Source organism: Pyrus communis, chromosome 9 (genome assembly GCF_041283825.1).
Source record: "Pyrus communis isolate YQ-2024b chromosome 9, ASM4128382v1, whole genome shotgun sequence".
NCBI lineage: Eukaryota > Viridiplantae > Streptophyta > Magnoliopsida > Rosales > Rosaceae > Pyrus > Pyrus communis.
The window spans coordinates 14,705,027-14,723,085 of NC_142573.1; the positions used below are offsets into that span (position 1 = coordinate 14,705,027).

The 18,059-nt window shown below is 37.8% G+C and overlaps 4 protein-coding genes across 5 annotated transcripts; 2 read left to right on the forward strand and 2 right to left on the reverse strand.

The window, feature by feature from the left end:
• Positions 1 to 368: 368 nt before the first annotated feature.
• Positions 369 to 1,335, forward strand: LOC148694306 (uncharacterized). The gene is made up of 2 exons (XM_088700674.1): positions 369 to 665; positions 760 to 1,335. The coding sequence occupies exons 1-2, from the start codon at positions 375 to 377 to the stop codon at positions 1,333 to 1,335; spliced, it is 867 nt and encodes a 288-aa protein (XP_088556800.1). The 5' UTR covers positions 369 to 374.
• Positions 1,336 to 5,280: 3,945 nt separating this feature from the next.
• On the reverse strand, positions 5,281 to 8,897 carry LOC137738899 (protein JINGUBANG-like). Its single transcript, XM_068478369.2, has 2 exons — positions 8,172 to 8,897; positions 5,281 to 6,315 (listed from the first exon to the last, which is right to left on the reverse strand). The coding sequence occupies exons 1-2, from the start codon at positions 8,784 to 8,786 to the stop codon at positions 5,590 to 5,592; spliced, it is 1,341 nt and encodes a 446-aa protein (XP_068334470.2). The 5' UTR covers positions 8,787 to 8,897; the 3' UTR covers positions 5,281 to 5,589.
• A 2,010-nt stretch (positions 8,898 to 10,907) lies between these two features.
• Positions 10,908 to 13,817, forward strand: LOC137740120 (uncharacterized). Its single transcript, XM_068479928.2, has 4 exons — positions 10,908 to 11,392; positions 12,079 to 12,523; positions 12,641 to 12,756; positions 13,103 to 13,817. Exons 1-4 carry the CDS (start codon positions 11,020 to 11,022, stop codon positions 13,516 to 13,518), a joined length of 1,350 nt encoding a protein of 449 aa, XP_068336029.2. The 5' UTR covers positions 10,908 to 11,019; the 3' UTR covers positions 13,519 to 13,817.
• Positions 13,818 to 14,014: 197 nt separating this feature from the next.
• Positions 14,015 to 17,383, reverse strand: LOC137739996 (auxin-responsive protein IAA27-like). Of its 2 annotated transcripts, none has more exons than XM_068479776.2 (5): positions 16,620 to 17,383; positions 15,223 to 15,452; positions 14,807 to 14,948; positions 14,511 to 14,572; positions 14,015 to 14,375 (listed from the first exon to the last, which is right to left on the reverse strand). In XM_068479776.2, exons 1-5 carry the CDS (start codon positions 17,156 to 17,158, stop codon positions 14,329 to 14,331), a joined length of 1,020 nt encoding a protein of 339 aa, XP_068335877.2. In that variant the 5' UTR covers positions 17,159 to 17,383; the 3' UTR covers positions 14,015 to 14,328. The 2 variants fall into 2 exon arrangements, with proteins under 2 accessions (XP_068335877.2, XP_068335876.2); XM_068479775.2 differs by having other exon boundaries at positions 15,223 to 15,455.
• Between the last annotated feature and the right edge of the window lie 676 nt (positions 17,384 to 18,059).

An 18,059-nucleotide genomic window follows, 5' to 3' on the forward strand; every position in this document is an offset into this window, starting at 1 on the left:
CCACATGGTCAGAGGGTTAAAAATAGCCTGAAAATCGTCTCCAATCGAAGGTCGGGCCAAAGGGCTAACCGATTATCCTAACCCAGCCAGCTAACCAGCCCCGAGCGGGGCCACATTTTCAAACACAACGGCTAGTTGACGTCAGTTACCGTTGGATTTGATTTTTTTTTTTTTTTTTTGGGGCAAAATTTTTAAAAAAAATTCTCATTTTTTCATATAAACACCGAAGCCATTCCTACACCATTTGTTACATAATTTTCACCATTCCATATTATCTCACTTCATTCTATTTCAATTCTTCACATTCTATTTTCTTACCTCTTCCAATAATCTTTCCTTCAATTTTTTTCAATAATTTTTGAGCCTCATTTGCAATGAAAGGTAAGGCTTGGACCCGAAAAGAAGATGAAGCTCTTTGCAGGGCTTATAGATGGATCTCAGAAGATAGTGTGAGGGGGACTTCTCAAACAAGTGAAGGTATTTGGACTCGTGTGTCCAAAAAATACTATAAGTTCTACAAAGGCACCACTCCACCGAATACCCGAAACCACAAGAGTTTTTCTTCAAGATGGAAGAAACATCTTCATCCAAGTTTGAATAAATGGCATCAAGCACTGATAGTAACCGCAAGTAGACATGAAAGCAGCGCCAATTATTATGACGAAGTAAGTGTTTTCACAATTTATTTTAAATATTTAATTATATTACATTTAATTTCATAAATTAATTTCCTTTAATTTTTTTAATTATATTTTCTAGATACGCCAAGCGGAGGAATTGTATATGAAGGGCAGCTCAAAACCCCTTCAGTTTCACAGTTGTTGGGAAATTTGTAAAGGGTGGGTGTTATTTGAAGATCCACCTCAATTTAGAGTAGGTCATACACCGATGTTCGGAACTCAATCATCAGCTGTAGATGGGGATGAAGATGGATTTCCTACCATTCAAGAAACAAGGGTGGAAAATCCGTCTTCGGGTGGAGGTTCCATACCTAAGGCTATGGGACGAAACAAGGCCCAAATGTTGAAGGAAAAGGGCAAGGCAAAGGATGATTACGCCGCTCAACAAGATGTGGCGGCCTCATTGCGATTAATGGCTGAGCAAAATGCCTTTGTCGTGGAAGAAAGGAACCGTAGGCATGAAGAACAGGCCAAACAAATACAAAAAGAGATGGATGATAGAAGTATACAAATGAACACTTCGGATTACACTCCAATGAGTAAGGCCTATTTTGATAGGAAAAAGAAGGAAATTATGACCCCGCGACAGTTGTTTACCTCTGACTATACTCCTACAATGACAGATGATGAAGATGATGTTGATTATGGAGTTTGAATTTAAGTTGTACTTTTTAAATTTAAGTTGTTGTAGTTTTTAAATATAAGTTGTAGTTTTTTAATTTAAGTTGTTGTAGCTTTTAAATTTAAGTTGTTGTAATTTTTAAATTTAAATAATAAATTATGTTTGACCCTTAGTTGGAGATGGTAAGAGGGCCAGAGGGCTCGGTTGGAGATGGCCTTACTTTGCTCTTCCGCTCGTCTTCCCTCATATTATTTCACCTCTGTCTCTCTCTCTCCAACTCCCTTTCTCGGTTGGAGACGGTTTTTTGTGACAGGGCTAAAACGAGTTATATGGCCCTCGATTGGAGATGGAGGCAAATATGACCTTGTACTGTTCATTAAAATATTATATCTTGGAGGACTAGAGGGCTAAAATGAGCCATCTGGCCAGCCCTCGGTTAGAGATGGCCTAAGAGGGCTAGAGGGCTCGGCTGGAGATGGCCTTACTTTCGTATTCCGCTCGTCTTCCCTCATATTCTCTCACCTCCGTCTCTCTCTCTCCAACTCCCTTTCTCTCACTTCCTTCCCCAAATCAAATCATGGTAGCTCTTGAGCCCCATCATCACTAGAAGAAAGGATCTTGTAATCGGAGGAATGAGTGGCGTTTGGACTCGCCTTCGTCCCAATACTCGAAGTTGGTGAAGGAAGGGTTGGGAAGATCGGTGCATGGAGAGTCCGAATCGGAAGTCAGGTTGGGATCCGGGTTTGGTATGGAGGGATCAGGGGACGGAGGTGGGTAGGGTTGGGAGGCAATGGTGAAGGAAGGGCGGGTGTGAGTTAGGAGAAGGAAGGAGGGGTAGTTGTCGTCGTCCTCATCAATTTTGTCGCTGTCGTCCTCATTCATTTTGTGGTCCTCATATTTTTTCCAGTTGGGTAATTATCTTTTCTTTTTAGCTTTTTTGTGTAATTTTTTTTAACAAATTTTTTTTTTTTTTTTTTTGTGTGATCCTTTTTAACATTTTTGCTTTTCTGTATTTGATCCCACAGGAAACTCAACGTCTCCTCGGTGAACCTTGTGAGTGATTCACCTTTTTTCCCACTAAATATTGGGAGAGAGAATTTTAAATGGTAAGTGCTTTACTTTTTTCCCACTAAATATTTGGAGCTTGAAATGCCGTGATATACAATGACTATGGCAATGTTAACGTTGTTGAGATGAACACTGAATCTGATGCTGAAAGAGTCATGGATGATTGTATCTAATTTCTTTTGGGTACAACAATGCAAATAGTTGACCTTCAAGGACATAAATGGACTAGTCGATCAGAATGCGCAGCTCAGGAGCCTTGTTCAGAATCTTTCTGACCAACTTGGAAATGGGGAAATGGAGTTCAAGGTTGGTGTGAGTTTCAATGTTTGTCAGTATGGAGCTTGTTTGTTTAGCTTAGTAGTTAGTGCTACCAGCTTTGCTTGTGAAAACTATTTGATGAGTTTTTGTGAATCTAGATTTTTTACCTCTTGTCAATTTTTTGAATAGTTATTATTGTCATAATCTTGGCGCCTACTATTATTCTGACTTGTTACAATAGTCGAGCGGGTCAGAACAGAGGCAGTTTTGCTCTCCTTTTTGGTTAGTTTGTTGTAAGCTCTGTCAACCTCATATATTCAGTTGCTTATTTAAGAAGAAAACATGAATTAACAATAAGTACTAGGAATTGGCTTTACTTTCATAGAAGGAAACATGTGTTAGGAATTGTTATTTTCATTATTCGTATGAATTGATTGTTTGTAGAACTAAATTGTAAAAGCTTGTTTGTAATATTTGAATTTTTTTTTTTTTTTCTAATATTTAACCTATTGGGCACAAAAACAAAATGGTGTTAACATGGCTTGGAAAAGTCAGTATTGTCAGAACTAAGACACAAAAGAACCCCTATTTGTGCTCAATCTTTGAGCACAAATGTCATATGGTGTCCTATGAACAAAGGGCAGGCCCATAGAGGGCACACATGATGTTTTAGTTACTGCATTGTTGCTATTGTTCTATGGGCACATATGTTGATGCCCTTTGGTCTCATAGGGCACAAATAATTTATTGTGCGCAATAGCCATATTTTTTGTAGTGCTAGTGATGTGGTCTATGTGGTAGCCGTATAGGGGTTTAAAATCACTTACATTTTGTACAAATTATCTCTAGATCAAAAATTGATCACTGAAGAACATGTTCCCAATGAAAACCTCTTGTAATTGGTTGTTATTAGTTATGAAACACTATTGCTTTTGTCAAAAAAAATTTAAAAAAAAAGTGTTCGAAGAAAAGAATTTTAATTTTAAACTCCGAGGGTAAATACATGTTTTGAAATCGTAAAGCTATGAGCAACCCTACTCCTAACTTTACTTCATCAACTCCAATTCGTGTGTGCCAAAGTGGTCCTGATTGTTTTTCAAAAAAAAAAAAAAAAAAGTGGTCCTGATTGTGTAAAATAATAATGTATAAAGTAAATGACCATTCGCTTTCAAGAATGTACCAAAGGGATGCGGATCCTTTCAGGAGCCAAAGGAATTGAATTCAATGATCAAATGATCCGGACCATTGAAATTTAATTCAACATCTACAATTATGATAACTTTTAGATGGACACTCTGTTTGTGGTCGTTGGATCAAATTTCAACGATCCGGATCATTTGATCCTTGGGTTCAATTCCTTCGGATCCGGAGGAGATCCGGTTCCGTACCAAAGCTGCTCGTGCGGACTTAATTTGATTTATTTAAGTTTATGTGTAGATCCAAGTAGTTAATTAAATCCCAATAATTGAAAAAGCAATTATTAAAGTTTTAATGACGAAATGATGAAAAAGGAAACGGCTGCTTTAACCTTTGTCATATGATCCAAAATCAAAGATCATATTCCATACTTGAGTGACAAGTGATCAAGTAGCCTCTGTTGAAGGCAAGAATACCACCCACAAACCACTACTTAAAAACCTTCCAACAATTTCAAGTTTCAACAAGCAAGAACTCACTGTGATATATATACAGACATATATATATTTATATATGTACATGTTATATAAATTAGTCAATAATTACATACAGCCATGGTGTGTGTAGGGTTCTTTTTCGGCTGCAAACGACACCGTTCCGTCGGAAGCTATGTTGTATCAGCCTTGGCCATCATTGGCATTCTCTTCGGCTTGCGTGTGCTTTGTTACATCATCTGTAAGTTGTGCTTCAATAGGGAGCATGATAATCCTCGCAGTCCTCGCCTCGAACAAAATCCAAACGATAGGTTGGAAATGCAGTCACCGGAGGCTCGTGATCAGCACCCTGCAGCTGCAGTTAACAGATATTAACCGAAGTTTGTCAAGTTCGGAGGCCTGAGTGAATCATCAGTCAGTACCATGATTTGTATCTCTCATCTTTTCCATTTGCTAGTTATCTAGCTATGTTGTTAGTAAACGTTGGTTTTGACCAACGATACATGCATTTACTTCATAGAAGTACACGAACTATCTAAATGCATACACCGTAGCCAAAAACCAATTTTGTTTCAAGTAAATATAGAGCAGGTCCCAGGAGCCCAATCCCATTATTTATTTGTAAGGATCACATAATGAAGATTGTAAATCATTGTAATTTAATAATCAAAATGTTGATCTAAATCATGGTTATTTACACTGGATCAATCAATGTAACATGATGATTCGGATTGGTTTAATTTAAGCCTCGAATTAGTAGCATAACCAATTCAAACAAGTCCACTTAGTGAAATGATTCGGCTCGGCTATTTCCTTTCGTAAGAAATTAAGCAAATATAATAGCAGACAATGAGCCAAACCACACACTGAACAAAATTCACTAATTGAACAAATTAATGGTAGTTTTTGTCAAGATTACTCTTCTAGTATAAATATTGAACCAAAGTGCTTGAACGGATTCCGATTACAATGATTCAAAATGTTTTTTCACCCCCAACTTATTTAATTTGCATATCCAACGGGCAACTAATATTTGCTGTATATTGAAAGCCCAAAGGAGCACAGTATTGGTTTACTTTCCAAAATTAGCACAAATTACGTCACTCCTACATAAATGCAACAACATCGATCATGAGCAAAGTAGCTACACCAGAATTCTGTACATATAATATATGTAGCAATAGTGCGACAAGTTTGTTAGTTTAGCTATAGGCTACGGCTACCTACCAAATTGAAGTCCCCCCTTTCGACGGAGAAGAACTTCCATGATACCGGACGCTATGGTATAATGTCTATCCTAGCACCATGTAAGTTGCTCACCTCTCTTCGACTACAGCTGAAAATACTCACACTCACTTTGTGCTGAACACAAATTATCAGCAATTTTGTTAGTGCAGGTCACACGCCACACTTTAAGAACACCGTCAAGACTTCCAGTACAAATTGTGCAACCCTCCTCGGCCTCATCCCCTAATCTTCCGGAAAACGCGGTGACACATCTGATCGGCCCTCTATGCCCTACGAGCACTGCCAGGCAAGTGTGCTGACCATCTTCCACATCTCTAGACCAAATCCTACTTGTGGAGTCTGCTGACCCACTGACCACGTAGTTGGCCACGCTGGCCAAGCACATCACTGCATGGGTGTGACCTTGGAGTGCACCCCCATACTGTAATTGGCCAGAGAACCAACCCTTGAGCCAATAGTGTATGTACCCATCAGTGCACCCGCCGTACAAAACTCCGCCATCTGGGGTTAGGGTTAGGGTTTTGACGGGGGAATACTTGGCGGGTAAAGTTACAGTGAGTGAATGAGGAAGCTGGTCTCCACGGCAGAAGTTACGGCGCCACACTCGGACTGTGGCATCGTCTGAGGCCGTGTAGAGCACACCATCATCAGCGACGATGATCTCGTTGATCGGCCCAGCGTGGGCTTTGATGGTCTCAATGCATTTTAGGTCTGAAATTCTCCATACTTTGACTGTTCTGTCAATGGAAGCTGAGTATAGGATGTCTTCTGATACATTGATGGCCAGTGATGTTATAGCACCCATATGCTGTTACATTCATTGAAAAAGTAATTAAGGTAAGTTTAACTCAATCTATTTAGCAAATGGTAGGAATTATAATAACAATCACCAAGAACAAAGTATGTTATGATGTAATAATATCGACAACGATCAAATATATACCTATTTAAAGGTGGGGAGCTGCTATGTACTAACACTTATATACTAACAACATGTGAAATAATTCTTACATATTCTTTGCCTTTTTCAACACACTCCAGTTTATCCTTGTCCTTTAATTATCATTTATTTAATTCAAATATTAGAATAAACGTGCATGTGTAGTGACAGAAAAAAAATGTATGCATAAATCACTTCTCCAACTACTTTAAGAGCTATTTTTATTTTCTAACAAATAGCATTTAGCAATACTATTTAGATAAATAATACTGACAAACCAGATGAATCCGACAAACAACAAAAGAGTCTATTTTTATTACAAGGTGTATCAACAGTTCTTATTAGTGAGCGTGTAAATAGAATTATTGAATACAATTGCCAGGCGTTGTAACAGAATGGACCACACATTAATGACCACATAACTTTAGAAGACTCACATAGGTGGATTCATATCTATTTCCACTGTAGTGAGTAGTGTCCCCGTGTTCCATCTGCTAATTTCAGCTAACTTTCAATAAGTTCCAGCTTGAAATAATAAGTATATACGATTCCACTTTCTTGGCAAATCTAATTCACAACTTCATTTTGTCTTGTGTTATAATGGTCATAAATAAAACCAGCAGAAACTGTGGGTTCTCAATAAATCAAGTCCCAAATGTGGCTTTGGCATGTATGAAATTCATGTTTTACATGCCTAAAACAAAGTGCTACCCCACTGGCCAGTCCTAACAACATTTTTAATAGAAAAGCATTTTGTAATAATGATATTACGAATATCTTTTGATTAAATATCTATAAGTAGAACGTTCTACCTGCAATAATATGAGATGGGAAATTACTGAACAAAACTATGGTTAGCTAATATATGAACGAGAAATTCACTACAAGAAAAGAAAAGTGAGCAACATCCACTCTAATTAGTAACTATTTAGTAGCTGTTGTTGAGGTAACAAGGATTGATGTTGCCAATGAGAAATGGTGACAAAAAATTATTAATCGGGTGACCTTACATTTTAGTAACTATTTTTGTCACCAGTTTCAAACTAAATTGGGTGACCTTCTATTCATTAATTTGTTTATACTTTCTTCGATCTAAATATCCAACATTGGTGTGTAGGGATATAAAAGGAACCGAGAAATCATTTTCCTAATATATATATTGAGTATTACTGCAGTAAACAATTTTGTATATCTAAGTTATTTAACCAAACTATCTAGCAAAGTTTCAATTATTCAAACCTAAACTCACTCTAAACCTCATTTGTTTATAACGGATAAATTACCGGATGAGATATACCGATGTTATTTGGTGAGCAGTGAGTTGCATTAGTGATGTAAAATGATCCTCGTGTTTACTGCAGCTACCTTACCAAGTAGAAGAGATAATTCTAGTCACGAAAGAACTATAAGTAGTTAAGAGTCTCCAAACCCCTACATACGTGAAACACATTAATTATAACTATTACCCTCCGAACACATCAAGGAGAAATTTTTCATTGTGATGGGAACAAGGATAGTACACGTGTTCATATATATAAATGGTGATAAATTTTGTTTTTTAAGTTATTAACTTTTTCACACATATATGACATTATTTGTATAATTACACGTGATGTACCACCCTTATACCGGTCACATTAAAAAATCTCTCCACATCAAGCCCTACCATCAATAAAGCCATAAATACAAAACCAAACAAAAACATATCGTACAGCTTCACTTACCATCTTATCTTTCCCGGCGGCAATGTATAAGCTCCGAACATAACTTCCGGTCTTCGGAATTGTCGCCAGCCTCACGTGCTTCAACCCGCCATCCCACGTTCTCTGCCAAACCCTAACCTTACCATCACCATAAGCTGCATAGACCTTGTCATGGGACACCTCCATTGCCACGACCATGCGAGCCTTGGTCTTGAGCTGCCCACATTCCGTGAACTCTGGCAGCTTCCAAACCCTAATGAGGTTGCTGGCGGAGCCAGTGTAAACTAGGCCATTTGATGCAGCAACGGACAAGATCTGACCATCCTTCTTGAGGACGGAGGAGATGCAGCGGTAGGCGGTGAGGAGGTCGGGGTTTTTGGAGGGAGATGATGATTGGAGAGGGTGGAGAGGAGAGGCGGTAGGAGAGGCATGGAGGCTTTGGGTATGGGAGGAAGGCGAGTTGGTGCGGTGCGGTGGGGTATAGGGGAAGTTCGAGAAGGATGGGGCATCTTTGGTTGAAATGCTTCTGAAAAACCTGCTCTGGAGATTTTGTGTACTATTATTTGATGGTGTTTTAGGTGTGGATGCAAAAGATGGGGTTTTGGGAGAGTTGGAAGAGTAATCTAGGGAGGCCATTTCTAGTTCTAATTTGTGTATGTCAATGCAAGAAGAGGTGGTGGATATGGATATATTGGGGAAATGAATTGTAAATGCATATAGTATTAGGAGTGATGTGAGTTAGTGAAATATCTAAGCCACTAGTCGTGAGTATGGTGGTGTTGTAAATGTTTATAAATGCAACAGACTTGCAATTTAGAGTGGGATGGGACACTTGGAGTTGGGGGCCAACTGCCGCCAGAGAAATGTAATGTAAGCATAATGGCTTGATAGGCGTTTGAATGAGGGGAATTCATTTTAAAATGCCATATCTCAATCCTAATCATTTTGTATCAATCTTCTATAGGATTATATATTATAGCATTCATTTGATATTGTAAATGTTAGCGCATAAAATTAGTAGGGTTAACAAATACATAATGGTATGTAGAGGATGGTATGGTTTTTAGTAGGGAAAACCAGATGATTTAGGGTTTTTCATCTGATTTTATGGGAGTTTATTGTGTAGGGTTATAAATAACTTCACCAGAACACAGAAAAGAAGGATCAGAGGATACCCGTGCCCTACCTAACTGCTCAGAGACCTTTATTAGTATTTAATGGGAAGGAGAAATAGGTTGAACAAGGGTTAAGGTTTCTATTCTTACTCTCTGCTTTAGCTTTTCCTGGTCTTCCCTCCTCTATACGGGTCTTGGTGAAGGTATAAATGTGGGTGGTGATTGTGGGGCCAATTTTTGTGGGGGGTTCGGGACAGCAACCGTCATTCAAAAGTAGTAGTCAGAGTCATGGTTCCTCTAGTACATGTTTCAGATCGGGTACCCCTCGATCAGAAGAGTGATCATTGCCGTTAGTCATGAAACAAATGTTTTACGAAAATTGTAAGTCCCAGTCACATCTTCCATATACTTCGCCCCCAGGATCCGGTTGTTCGTGTGTACACGAATGTCAATGCACTTCTAGCAGCTCGGATTGATGCCCTCGAGGGTAGTACGTGAATGTGATTGAGACGTGAATCAGGCGGTTTATGCGCATTTTCCAATGAGAGGCAATATAGTAATTTTACATCATCGGAAATTTTTTTACTTGCTTATCGAGACGATAATGAGTTGTTTGTATTGCAGACTACAAAATGTATTATCGATAACTCATTCAGTGGGTTTGTAAGTAAGTGGGCAAGTAGACCCATCTATATTAGTATTTATTAATTAGGTTTTGAACCTACCTAGTTATTTTTGGGGCTCGACCCATGACACACACATACACATATTCTTGAAGTACGTGACGTTACGAATGTTTGGGTGAGAGTTATTTCCATTTTCGGTTTTAATTTCAGTGCAAATATTTTAACTTATGTTAGTTTATATATATATATATATATATATATATATATTGATGTTATGTTATTATTATATTATATTATATTTTATATATACATACATATATATTAAAAAAAAAAATTTGACCTTTTGTTAGTACATAGGCATTATATCATAATATTATACTAAATGAGAATAAAAGTATGAGCTTTGAGGCATGAAAGAGAAACCATTGCAATCTGATCATGATGGAATGACATTCTCTTTTATGCAACTGCTCTAACTTGATTTCTTCCTTATATATATATATTTTTTCTTTCTATATTTTGAGTATTTTTTATGTATAGCAAGTTATTGCCAATTTTGGGAACGAAATTTTCATAAGGGGGGTAGATTGTAATAATCCATTCCTGATTTTACGGTATTTTAATTTTAAAAGTTTGAATTTACAAAAATGCCCTTTGAAGCGAAATAGTAGACTTTTGTTGACCCTTGTATCGTGAGACATAATCCCTTCTGTTAGCGTATCCTTGTGGTACTCGTTGTTACGAACGCATAGACGCAAACAAAATTAAAATTTTGAATTAAGACGTTGTTTTTACAATATTTGAAATGTTAGAGGTATTTGGATAATTTTACGTTTCGCAAGAAACTTTTTCGTTTCGTCAAATTGATAAAGAAAGGTAAATGTTTAATCTAAAAACTTAAAAAACGAGCCATCTATATTAAAACTTATGAGATATGATTCTTGTCATTTCAAACTCACTTTTTCGGTCTACCAAATCCATTAATCCATCTTTCTTCCCAATAATACCCTTGTTACTCTTTATAAATCACAATCCGGAAAAGTGGGACCCACACTTGCATCAAACGCACACTCCCTCACTCACTCTTCCTCGAAAGCGCAGGAAAAGCCCAGCTCATCGCTTCAAGCAATGCCACTCCCTCCGTCGAGCTCCAGCCAAAGATCCCCTACCAAAATGCTCGAGCGCGTCCTCTCCTCGCGCCGATACGCGCCGTACGCGGACGAATCCGCCGCTGAAAACGACGCTGTCGCCGACGAGTCCAAGACCAAGAAGCACCTGCCCATCTCCTTCTTCACCACCCGAATCACCAACTACTTGACTCGAACCGGACCCGTCTGGCCCTGCCTCCTCGTCCTCGCCCTCGTCCTCCTTCTAATATTCTCCCTCATCTTCAACTCCCGGAGATTCGTCTGCGTCTCGCCTTACGACCCGGTTTCTCGTACCGGCTTCTTCGGGTTCGATGGCCTCGAATCGGATTTCGGATCCCTCGGCGTGCCTTGGTGTAAGTATATCCGGGTCGGATCTCATTTCTCTAAAATTCCCATTCTTTAGGCACAAATTGAACGATCTGAGTTAATTTTGCTGTTGGTGTAGAAATCAGATCGAGGGTTTTGGTATAATTTTTGCTTTTTTTAATTAAAATTAAATGAAAATGTAGAATTTCTGATAGCTGAGTAAATTTGGAAGCTTGGAATGAATTTCAAACCATTTGGGTTTCTAAGAAAAGCTGGAAAATTTAGCTTTGTTAAGTTTACTTAGTGCACAGTAAAATTCAGGGTAGGTTCAATAAGTTTATGATTCAAAGGAATTGCAATTTTTATATTTCGCTTTCGATTCTAGTCGATATGAGATATGTGGATGATACAACCATTTCCATATGTTTTAGTCAATTGTAGTAGTTGTTAACGATCGAATTAAAGTTAGGGTATTTTTTTTCGCCAGACTACAAAATAGAAAATCTGATTAACGTTAGGGTTTTATGCATTAAATTTGGTGACCAATGCCTATGTTAGTCAGAATTGCTCAATGTTTAATGGATTTCGGTAGTATGTGGACCATGATTGGTTCTTTATGAAGTGAATGTAGGGATTTTTGAGTTCTTTTATTGGTTATAATTCCTTGTTTTCGTTGTGAGATCCCTGGGTTCACGCCCTTGTTTGATTCTTATAATGTTATCCTTGGCAAAAGGCAGATCGAAACACGGAAAAGCAGTTGAATGGACAACTAAGGATTTAATCAAGGGCTTGGAAATGTTTGTACCTATTTACGAAACCCGACCAATAAAAAACAACATGTACGGGATGGGTTTTGACCACAGCTTTGGGCTCTGGTTCATTGCCCAGTGGCTGAAGCCGGATCTAATGATTGAGAGTGGCGCCTTCAAGGGTCATTCCACTTGGGTTTTGCGACAAGCGATGCCAGACACGCCAATTATTACCCTCACACCCAAGCATCCTGGGAAGTTTCTAAAGAAGGGGCCTGCATATGTTGATGGAAACTGCACTTACTTTACCGGAAAAGATTTTGTGGATTTTGGAAATGTTGATTGGGGAAAAGTGATGAAGAAACATGGGATTACTGATCTAAGCCGTGTTCTTATTTTTTTCGATGATCATCAGAATGAATTGAAAAGGTACTAACAATATCTCAACGTAATCTTGCTCCTTCATCTCGTTATTGCATGGCCACTGGAATTGTCGATTGCCAGCTGCTGACTTATCATATTTTTATTATATGCTCTGGCAAGCAGAGTAAAGCAGGCTCTGAAAGCTGGTTTTCAGCACATAATATTTGAGGATAATTATGACACTGGAACAGGAGATCATTATTCCTTACGGCAGATATGTGATCAATCCTATATAAGAGGTGCATGCTCTGTTATCCTTCATTTTTTAAGTCTATTTGTTCGTCATATGCTTTATGTTGGTGAAATGCATTCTTACCTTCTTTCCTACTGAAGCCCAAGGTAACTTTAGTTAATGTACTATGGATTGAGTTACTGGTGGATCGTTTTGTCAAATTAAAAGCCATTGTAGTAAAAGACCCGGTGTGGTGCCAAATCTTTTAACTCATTTGATCAAAATGTGTGTTTTACTTCGGTTTATTGGTTTAATAGTTTTTGGTTTGTTTCCCCATAGAATTCCTTATGAACTGTTGCCATGGTGTATTGCTCCAACTAGTAATCCTCGTAGTTTTCTTTTCGGTGCTTTAGGAGGTGGTCACAGCTGCTTTAAAGACAGTGATGAAGCTAGGATTAGGTCAAAAAGGAAGAAGTTCTGGGAGAAAGCAGTGGATATTGAAGAACTTTGTGGGCCGGGTGAAGCATGGTGGGGTGTTAGAGGATACATGCATGATAACTTTACTAAAAGTAGTAAGAAGATATCATATTCAGAACATTTTCAGAATAGCCGGTTTGTGGAATCAATTCTTGATGTTTACTGGGAGGTTCCACCAGTGGCAGGTCCGTCCCTCACTCATCAAACTAGATACGATCCTGCTCGTGCTGTAACTCCTATTGTCGAAGATGGCCGATATGGCTTGTTCAATCGACTTGGCTTAACCAGATTCGACCCGTCTGTATTTAATGGATATACTCAGATGGTTTACCTTGAGATATCAAAACAGTAATTTTTGAGCTGTCTAGATTCAGATACATTGTTTAGCTTTCAGTAGTTTGTTCATATTATGCAATATGCATGCAGTTTTCTCATAGCTTTCCGGCTCGTGTATTTCCTTTGAAGTTTTTTTGTCTTTCATGGTCGACAATGGTTAATTTGTGGAATCAATCCGAGCAACGATTGTTCTGTACTAGTATCGTGCCACAGCGGAACCGATTTGGCTCGTTTTCAGCTGTCCAGGAACTGATTCAGTTAACTTGTCTGTTGTAATACTTATAAATTCCATTAATTCGAAGTTTCCTTGTTTCAGTAGCATGTTCCTTAACCTTATGTCAAATTCAATTCACTTTATTTATTTATTTTTAATTTATATATTTTTATTCGAGCAGCATTCTAATCTAATCTATATTATAAACTATAGGGAGGGGAATTTGAACTTCCATCTTATCGTTCCCAAACAAACCCAAATCAGTTCCCTTCCGACTACCAATTAAAAAAAAAAAAACTCGGTTTCAAATATCATTGGAGGAACTTATACGTACAGTTGTTCTTAAGAGAAGAAACTGGCAGAGATTTGCAAGCAGCAAATATCATTTACACGGTAATTAGAATATGTGGTCCATGTAAGAGGGAAAAACAGCAACAGCAAACACATAATCTGGACGTCTCCAGCGAAAACTTTCTAACTAATCGGAAAATTTCCAGTCCGTAAAGAAACAAAAACTAGGATTCTATCAAACATACTTCGGACTCTGCAACAAGCACCCGACTTCGAGTCCATTTTGATGCTCCGCAGAATGCTATTTCCAGCTGGTACGGTTCATGTTAGTTGCGGTTGGTTCTTGCACTTCCCCGCGGCCCTTGGAGCTGCAAACAAGAACAGTGGTCAGGTTAATTACAATCTGACTTAATGCAATCCCGAGATTAGAACATCGAAGGAAGCGAAAATACCACCAAATTCCTTCTAGTCATAACCAACAAATGATCAAAGTTAGAACATACCTAGTCCGATTGCTTCAGAACCCTTCATGATCCTCAGCCTCCTACAGGTCTCAGTGAACATCCTGTCATACACACACACTGATCAGATGAGAACAGACGACCATCTGAAGATGTTAACAGTCACTGACGGTAAAAATTGAGACCCGATCAATTGGAACGTAACAACCACGTTGTGTATCTGATTGAAGGTAATTGCAATTCAATCAGCTAGATAATTTCAATTTTTGAACACTAATCATGCGATTAAGTTCAACTAGCCATAACACAGTGTTCATACAGAACAGTTAAAAACGTACTGCCAAGGAACATCGCCAACAAGCATCCAGTCATCATCCTTGTCCTCGAAAGTCAGAACAAATTCAGAACCATTGAGAAGATCCATCAATCGACTCACACTCAGACCATCTCGCTCTGGAAGTCCATTAGAACTGCACTGCCCTGAATCACAGATAATCACAATGTTAAGCAAAAACGCATCTGATTTACTTTAAACACTGTATAAAACATGTAATACACCCTAATGCAGTCTCACTGCTCGGCAGCTAGTTTCATTCTGGTACTAGCCTATTAAAACACCAACCTTAAGTTAATTTCTGGATCAAACCGTACTGGACAGGCGTTGTACACCAAACCAAGTCGTGGTATAACTCAGTCTGCATGTGCATGCCTGCCTGCACACGAGAAAAACAGAGAGACAGAGAGAGAAGAGTACCAATGGTGAAGCAGCTAAACATCTTCTCCAGAGCCATGGAAAGTTCAGTGTAGTTGTTGTAGGTTTTAAGGTCAACTTTTCGCAGGTATGGAGCGCCGTCCATGCTAACCTTCACATAAAGGCACCCGGACCCTTGTTTGCCCGCAGCGTCATCGTTGTTTTTCGCCAGACTAGAGGCCATGGAATTCTTCCGAAATGATCGAATTGGGGGCCATCCTACCACCTGTGCCCTGCTACAAGTGTAAGAATTAATTGCTAAGCTTACAAGTTATTACAAAGGGAGAAGATTAGCAGATAAATTAACATTTTTCAAATGAATCGCTTTATTCTGAATGCTGAAGACTTGATGCAGAAAACATTAGGAATCAAATTGCAGGATGGTAAAACTTTCAACCACAAAAGGAAAAATAAAGTACAAGAAGTTCAGGGGAAAAAAACCCAGAAAAAATCTAAGGGAACGACCAAATGAGTTCATATACAAATATTAGAGATGGATTTTTGTCCAAATCTTTTTAAACATTGTTGTCCTCGACACCAAACAAATATTCTCAGTTAGACCAGTCACTTCCTAACGAGGAAAGTAAAAATTTGAGGATTATTTAATAACTATTTTGTGTTTAATTTTTAGTAAGATTTTAAAAGATACTAGCGCCTAGGCGGTTAGGTTGGGGTCTAGGCGAACTAGGCGGAATTGAATAAATTTATTATATATTGTATAAATAAGTGTTAACTTATACTTAAAAAATACATGATTTCATTAGAATATAAATTGTAAAACAAAATGACATAGATTATAAAGTATTAAAACATAATGAAAACATGGTGAACACGCATATAATCTGTGTTCATCTCTCAGTATTTAACAAGTCTCTTAAAATTTATTGAAAGAAAAAAATAGAAAATGAAAGTTATGTATTTTCTATCTAAGTGAGAATCCCAACTTAGGCTAGGTGCTTAGGAAGTCTAGGTGGGCATCTAAACAGGTCTAGACGCTCTTTCTTAATTTTTAAATGTTCAAGAATTAATCGAAACAATGAACAACCGTTTAACGTCTAGGCTAAGATTTTTAGAATAATGATTTTTAGTTTAATTTTTATGTTGGATAAAGAGAATAAATACATGAGATATTTTTGTTTTAATTCACTCTTAATTATTTTTAATTCACTCTTAATTATTTCTTCTCCTCCCTCCAATTACACTTACTTGTTCCCTATTTTCTCGTACTTCAAGCACAAAAGTGAAAATAACAAACTAAAAATAAAATAGTTACCAAAGGGGCACGAAATTTTGTTTCTTTTTATTGTTGTCGAATCAAATTTCTCAGAAATAAAAATTAACCCAGCAAACACAAACAATTAAGAAGGGAGTAAAAAGGTAAAAAAAACAGAAAAGCTTACTTGCAAGAAGGAGAAGCAGCAGCATGCTCAGAGGCCAGAGTGTTCTTCTTCTCCAACTGAGCTGCTGGCTTTGGCGACAGAGGAACGGAAGAATCCTCCTTCTTGGCTAATGGAGAACCCAAGACTCCTGCTTTATCCACATCAACCTCAGATCCATTACTCATGGTAAAAACCCATTTCTCAGAACACCCATCAATGGCGTCAGAGAATCCCCTTTTTGCCCCTGACACAGGGTTCTTTGGAGGGTTTGGAGAAAACGCAGTTGGCTTGTTATTCTCCTCCAAATCTTTCCCAAAAAATGAGACCCCAAGTCCAAGCCCTGATGGTTTTTTTTTGTCAGGAGAGTGGGACCCAGGCAGGCCAAGCCTGAGCTCAGTCTCCTTGAGGTTGATGGCGGAGGAAGAGGTCTTCTCTTCCTCTGCTGTGGTGGACGAGAGGGCAGAGGAAGTGGAAGATGAAATCTTCTCAGAGCTTCTTTCCATTGGAGAAGATGAAGTCTCTGTTAGGCCTATGTAATCATGCTCCAGTGGCCTAGACATCAAGTTTTTTTCAACCAATTTTTTACCTCAAAGTATCAGACTTTGTGAGAGAAGTGAATGAACTCGGAGACGTTCGATAGAGAGAGAGAGAGAGAGTAGGCAGAGTCTGTCTGGTTAAGCTGGTTTTTGTTGAGGCAGAAAGTAAGCTTCTTTTAAGCCTTTCTGCTGCTGCATTATTCTTTTCCATTTTATTAAAAACTCTCCGAACCTTTTTCTTCATATCGCAGTTTGCAACAATGATGAAAGTAATTTTATATATTTGTTGTTTAATTAAAAATAGAAAAGGTTTCTTTTAATGGACCATCATAATACCAATTCTGTTTAATTAAACACTCATGTTTACTTCCTTTTTTGGCAATTTAGATTTAATTCATGATGCTATTCAAAATATAATACTTGTATTATTCATTTGTATATTTTATAACTAATAATGATATTTAACCTTATCATTTTGTACAGATGATTGGATTGAAATCGACAATTCTTAAAATTTAAGGCATAATAAAGGTAGAGTTCAATAGTTTTTCATTTTCAGGAAATTAGATATGAAGGTTATATCTCCCTTTCAATTCTTACCGTTTTGGGGATTTGATGAGCTTTCTTCTTGATTAATTTATCTTCTACCTCCAAACTTGTTGCAATATTTTTTTTTCTTTCAGTTTACATACCTTCAAAATAGTGTCGTATGCGTTACAATCCAATTCTTTGTATCAAACCAAACTTAATGTTTATGACATATAGTACGTGGATAATAATATCACGTTATAATGTAATTGCCAAAGTCAAAAACTTGTTATACATAAACATGTGTAGCTATTGCTCATACTATACCTTATCTCTATGAGATGTTCACCATATCGTTTACCGATATAATAATATGTGATGCTAAATAGCCAAAAAG